We start from the raw sequence: 7122 nt of genomic DNA, 5'->3' as shown, positions 1-7122 counted from the left end.
GTAACCAAACAAAATTGAAGACTATAAAAATTATGGTTTGTCTGAGCAATGATGATTTTATAGTGAGTAATTTACATTTAATTTTGTACATTTTGGAGAAGTGGTGGATAATATAGAAAGGAGAAGATACCTAGAGAAAATGTGTCATGTGTGGCACACTTAGGGAAATTCAGGATTTTTTTTTAAATATTGCCTTATAGAATTAAGAACTTAAAACTTGTATTTCTCTGTATAAATACCCATGGTCCCACACAGGGTTTAGAATTTTTGAAAGAAATCTGTCGTAATCTAATTTTTTTCTAATTTCTTTGGCCTCCCATCAAATAACAATTCCTAGACAGGCATTTTTAAATAACTGAATCAATGTACTTGTAAGCATTTGATAATTGTTGTATTCGTATACATATCATGAAAACAAAATTCACAGTAAGTGTCATTTCATATTGATCTCACACCTTGTTGGCAATAAAAGGATTAAACACATTCATGACTATAGAGTAAGTTAAAATGATAAAAACCCTATAACCCAAGTGCTTTCAAAAGTTGGACCTTTTTTATTTCAGGGCCAAACTAGCTTTCTGAAATAAAAAAGGTTCAACTTTCGAAAACTCTCGGGTTATAGGATTTTTATCATTTTGTATCAAGACTTCTTGAACCTACGTGTTTTACTGACCTCATGAATATAGAATATTTTAGTAGATCTGTACACTTACCTTCAGTCGACGAGCAGAACTGTGAGAAATTAAGGCCACCGTAATGTTGATGTCATGAGCTAAAGAACTGTTTACCTTTACATCATTCTGAAAGAAAAGTTTATAATTTAAAGTGTTTTCATTTCTTCCTCTGATATTATAATTCACAAATCAATTTTCAATGACATCATTTTTAATACCAGTTTTTTTTTTCTTCAGTAGGTTTTCCAAATTTTCAAAATCCTTCATCAGCTAAAAAATTATAATAACTAAAAATACACATATACCAGACCTTTCAACTGGCAGGTTTCTTGAAAGTATGAAGTACATTGCCTTATTTGTACTTTCCCAAATATACATATATCTTGCTTATATATATATTTTACACACAAGTTACCAAGTTTGAAGAAAATGAATGAAGTATATTTTAACCTGAAACATGAGTGAATATTCAAGTGAACATATACTATTATTTTATCATGTAATGCTTGTCTCTTTCTCCTTCTGGAGTACATATATGTAAGTCTATCATGATGACAGTGTTGGATTTTGATTTTATGAGTGTAATATTCTTATACTTAAGGTAACATACAACTTTAATAAGTGTGGACAAATATACAAATGATAAATTATAATTTACACCCACTAGTAAGTAATTATAGACTGCAAGTGCAAACCCAAAATAATATTATAAAATGTTTTAGATTTTTATGCAACACAACAGAGAACGTACCACAAAGTCCACAGAGGTGGTTACCAGTAATCCAGCTCCATTCAGCTGATGTACCACCTCAGCCTGAGATACTACACTACAGTTGCTGTTTTCAACTTGCACTATTTTTTCTTCGAAACTTGGGTGAGGCTCAGGTGGTGGCGTATCACAAAATTCTGAGTCAGACTGATCCAGAAGTGATCTAAAGTCCTGAAAATATAAAGAAATTATTTCCCATCTCCATTAAATGAGTTCCTGAGAAACTGTCTATTCTTCTTTAAAAATAAACACTGTTTAAACATCTATTAAACAGTATATTCAATCTTGACAAAATATTGTGTTGAATATATTTTCATAGACCCGTTTGTCAATCTTAGCTGAAACATGTAATAATTTTTTGATAATTCAACGACTTGTTTCCTATAAATAACACATACAAAAAAACTCTCTCTCAACAGCTATTACAACTCATTAAAAATAGCTATACTAATTTATTTCAGTATCTTTTTGGAATATTTTTTTCTTGAAGCAGGTACACCATAGTGTATCAAAACACTTAATAGCTGGTGGTGTGAAAACTTAGAAGATGACACTGATTAATACACATTTATTATAAATTATTGGAACTGTCTTTTCAAAGTAAGGCTAACATCAAAGTATTTTTATAATAATTATCAACTTTACAAACTAAATACGTTGTTATATTTGATTCTACTTGAATTACAGCTTTTTCTAAAATAAACTAAAACTGCATCACACTCAGGAAGAGATTTTTTAGTAAATGCTCAGTACTCAAGATCCAGTCCATATTTTTAGCCAAATCTTGTATATAATGTTACTGAAAGCAGTTGAAGTACCGAACAAACTAACATAAATATTCAGTGCTATTCACTCAAACAAATATACATTCAGACATGGAGGACGTTCCGAAAGGCTGAATGGTCATTTACTGAAAATATAATATACTATTATTCATCTAAAGAAGTCACACTTACTTCCTTCCTTTTGACAGATGGTAAAGAAGAAAAGTCTTGAAAGTATACAATACAGAAATCTTCACTTCCTGAAGACGACTCAGCAGTAAGAACACCATACCTGTAGCTTGCACCAGAAACTTCCTAAGAAAGTAAGAACAACAAAGAGTAATTAGAAAATTTGTTTGTGACCGTGAAATAACGCAAACTAACAATTTGGGTTAAACATATGTAAAACAAGTTAATTTATCTATTGTTTTTCCTTTTAACAGCACTGCATACTGTTCTGACTTTTTTAACCTCGTTAATTTTATCAGTAAAACTTTAGTTACATTGTCGTGCCATATTATTCCCAGCCATAAAAATGTCAAATATTTCTACCCAGTTGAGAAAAGAACTTACCAGCCAAGTAACAATTAAACTGTAGGCTAAGTCTATGCCATTATCAGTCCCTAGAGCACACTTAAGTTGCTACATCACAAGAAGAAGAACAATACCAAGTACTATAAAAAGCTGGTACCATTTAGATCAGAATATTAAATACTATTTCTTGAAAAACCGAAACTCTAGCACCAAAGTAAAATAAGGCATTTTACTGTATTATTTAGAAACTTCTAATTCTTCTACAGCTGCTCTGCACTAGCTCTTGGAAGGTTTTGTAGTTAAGAACAAAGCTACACAATGGTCTATCTGTGCCGTGCCCACCACAAGTATTGAAACCTGGTTTTTAGCATCATTAGTTCATAGATTTACTCCTGTACCATTGAGGGGGAAGGAAGTTCAGAAGGAAACAAAACATCTTGGAACATCAAATGACATCAGTTAGTTCAAACACAGTGAAACATACAGAAAAGTAGCCATGAGAGAATGAATCTGCACATAAGCTTATGAGGTTTTATCATTGGAGATTAACTGATTACTTTCAAGGTTATACTTGCTCAACTCTGTAAGAACTTACAAATTTAAACTTCAGTACAACTGTAAAAAAGACTTTTGATTCTAGCACATCTTAATTTTGGTAACCTAGAATTCAAGCAGATGTAAGACAGTTTTTAGGTTCTTGTTCACAGATATTCTCATCCACTCGGTTTTCAATCTATACAATCACCTCCAGTTCACATCACAGTCAAGAACTGCTGAAAATTTAGAAGCATATAACACACTTGTAGAAAATTAGCTGATTAAATAACTTCATTTTTCAATGATTACTCAAAACAGAAAAGATATTACAAAGCTATAAAAATCAGTTTTTCTTGCTTTGAAGAAATATACCTTAGTTATATACTCAATCATATTCATATTTCATTAATCAAATCAATATGTGCCACTTCTGATACAAGCTACTAGAATCTTTACTCAAATGCACACAATGCCCACCAAAAGACCCAGTCAAGATAACAAAGATTTCACTGGAGAGCCAACAGGAGCGTTCTCATGTCTAGAGCTGGGCGATTAGTGGAATTTGTTAACTGATAAATCATCAGGCTCATTAATCAATTACCTTCAACTAATCCATTGTTCTCACATGAGAGTTGAAATGATCAAAAAATAGTAGTAATCAGAAACATGAATTTTAATTAGTTTAATATTTATGCGAAACATAACACCAATCAATTAAGCTGAACACCGTTGAATTAATTGAAAATGATAAGAAATCATACTGGCAATGTTTCAATTACTTGGATAGTTCAAATAGTCAAAAACATTAATAATTGTAAACACTAATTTTGACTAATTAAGTTTTTGTGACATTAATTGATTTACTTATAATTTTGATTAATCAATCATTTTATGCATTAGTAAACCATATAACTGATGCTCACGGGTAATAAATTATATTCATTTATTGAGTTAATTACCCGAATATATTTGTGTCAGCCACACCCCAATTTAAATTTCAGTAGATTACCAGTTTAGTTATTGTGAATATATAGTTAATTTCAATTTACTGAGTATTAGAATTAATACAACATCTTGTTTGATTTAAAACCAGTTCTCTTTCAGTGCTATATCAACACACTGAAAAAAGAAAGAAGGCTTTTTATACCTGCTACCTGTGACAGCTGTTACATTCACCAAGATGGATGTCAGCCAACCCTAAAATCAAAATTCTGATAAACAAAAAATTGCATACACACCAAATAAGCAGTGACACACGCTTTGACCAAAGAAAAATTCTATCACACTTTCCACTGTAAGAATAAAAGTTATATGTATATTTTGTGGGAGATTAATTTCAAGCATGGATACTTTATTTCAATCTAAGGTGGCAGCCCTGAGATGAGCATAATATATACTCTCAGTTTACAGATTTGTAATAAAAAAAAAGGTCTTAATATATGATAAAACAAATAATTTAGCTGAAAAATATAAATACAAGAAAAATGGAAGAAATTTTAGCTATACAAGTTTATTTTATAAAATTATTTAAACCCAATTGTTTTATAAATCTAATAAAAATACTGGTTACTCATAGAAAACTATTTGAGTCCTGTACTTCCCATCACCTATACTGTCTTTACATTCTAAGATAAACAAAACTTATGTTTTTAATTTTAAAATGTCCACACCAGATATAACACAAAGTACAGTGAGTGTAAAAACTACATGCACCAATCTGATCTTACAGCTGCTATATTTTTTCTTAGTATCTAAATATACACAGGTCTTAAACTGTTGGTCACATAAATATTTCACTTTTAAGCAAATGGAAACACCATCTTATGAAACTAAAACCAGAGCCTAAAAATATAAAGAGAATGACTTTGGATTATACCATTTTATACATAAACTTTACAAGTATCATTTTCTGTCATTCACTAACTGCTGGATAAGAACACTGGGTAAGAGCCATTGCGGTGAGTTTATAAAATAACTCTGACTGTTGCACTTACTACATATAGGACACACAATTCCAAAAATGTAAACGGTAAGCACTATTTCTTACAATTTCTCTTGTGTTAGATATAAAATTGCTATAAAATGTTACTTTGAAACTATTTTTCAGTTTACAATTGTTTGCTACTACTTTTCCAGTCACTCTAAAGATTTTACAAGAGTTTTGTATCCTTGAGGAACTATTCAACAACACAAATGACAGTGTGGTTTCTATATAATGTAACACAAAAGGATCTGTGAAAAAAAAAACATGGTCTAAAATATGTATTGTTGTATATGTCACCAGTCTTGTATTTCCAAGAACTTACAACCATTACAATATTTAAAAATTTCACACGTGATTTCAGTATTAATGGCAAATTGCATTATTACCATCACATTTATCAAACTAATAAACATTTAACGAATCCTACAAGACTTGCTCAGGTTCCTGTCCAGAATAAGAATAATATATATAACTATGCAAGCCTTGGATTAAACTTTAAAGTAAACTTTATTACATAAGTTATAATTTCCTTGACCTTTAATTTAAGTTTTATTATATGTCACCACTTTTTTGCCATTATTTTAGTACTTAATTTGCAATAATACTATAATAGTAATACTTTAATAGGATAGTTACATTATCCAATACTAATACTGTGTAATACTAATAGTAATACTGTCGTGATTCATGATTATATAGACTAGAGAACAGAAATTACAAAAACTTTATCCTCAGATTTCATCAGTAAATCAAGATTACTAGAAATTTACAAAAGCAAACCTTAAAATATGTAAACAAAAGCGTTGTGAAGGCAAAGAATCCGACAAAACTTCGAACACTAATCTCAAACTTCGCTGCCATACTGAAAAACTTCATGACGTCACTTATCTGTTGTAATTATTCTAAATTTTGTTCCTTTTTTTTTCATTAAACATATGCTGTCACGTGTTTTATTGTAAGGTTCATTTCCTTAAACCTTGAAAACATATGCATATTTCTTTCATTTATAAAAAATTTTAGTGTTAAATAAAAACTACAAGTGCATTATTCTAACCACACAGAACAATCTGATATTACTTTAGAATTTCTTTTTTTTAACATTTATTTATTTCTATCAAAGTTGTGCCTGAGGTAACAATATACACAGAGTAACGTATAAAGGTGGATCTGGTTACGTTAAAAAATTAGAATAAACGTGCTGCGTGCAAAGAGTACGTTATTATAATATTCTGTCTTTTAAAAAAAAGTACTTGTTTTATCCCAATAAATTAATTTATTTACTACTATCCAGTATTTCGCCCGATATTGCCCATCAGTGGCTCAGCGATAAGCTTGAAGTATTTTAACATTACAAATTGGAGTTCGATACCCACTGTACAGCAAAAATATTCCATTATGCAGCTTTGCGCTTAAAAACCAGTCAAATCACCCTGAAAAGGTGTAAGCCGAAATGTCGGGTAGAATAAATAAACATTTATCTGAAGTTGTTTGTCTTCATTGAAAATCACTTAAGAGCTTTATTGGTGACACAATCTATACATTGTTATTAAACCGTTCTTTCTTTGCAAGGCCTTTTAAGTTATCAGTTGAACGTAATTCAACGTTCAGACTATTTAACGAGATGAAATCGGTTTATTTCCTCCTTCAAACATTTCTTCAAGTTTTAAACCACTTTTAAACTGTCGTAAATTATTTAGGCCTACGTTTACAAGGCCTACTTTACAAAGTAGTGCGATAACTCTCTTTTATTTCAATTCTCTTGACGCTTCACGGAACGTCGTACATTTATAATTTACCCGTGTTCTAGATATTTCTAGGACTAAATAGAACATAATGTCACATTACATCATCAAAAATCCG

General features: G+C 30.4%; 1 protein-coding gene across 1 annotated transcript in view; it reads right to left on the bottom strand.

The window, feature by feature from the left end:
* The window catches only part of LOC106465704 (signal peptide peptidase-like 2B), a 34256-nt gene extending 28117 nt beyond the window's left edge, over positions 1-6139 (bottom strand). Inside the window, exons 1-4 of the mRNA XM_022393626.1 lie at positions 6043-6139; positions 2400-2522; positions 1426-1614; positions 714-800 (exon numbers count right to left, since the gene is read on the bottom strand). Of these exons, the coding sequence (XP_022249334.1) occupies positions 714-800; positions 1426-1614; positions 2400-2522; positions 6043-6138 (495 nt within the window). The 5' untranslated portion in view covers position 6139. The remainder of the gene's footprint in view (positions 1-713; positions 801-1425; positions 1615-2399; positions 2523-6042) is intronic.
* Positions 6140-7122: the final 983 nt, after the last annotated feature.

Source organism: Limulus polyphemus, unplaced genomic scaffold (genome assembly GCF_000517525.1).
Source record: "Limulus polyphemus unplaced genomic scaffold, Limulus_polyphemus-2.1.2 Scaffold2025, whole genome shotgun sequence".
In the NCBI taxonomy this organism is placed as follows: Eukaryota; Metazoa; Arthropoda; class Merostomata; order Xiphosura; family Limulidae; genus Limulus; species Limulus polyphemus.
This window is presented reverse-complemented; position numbering and strand designations above follow the sequence as displayed.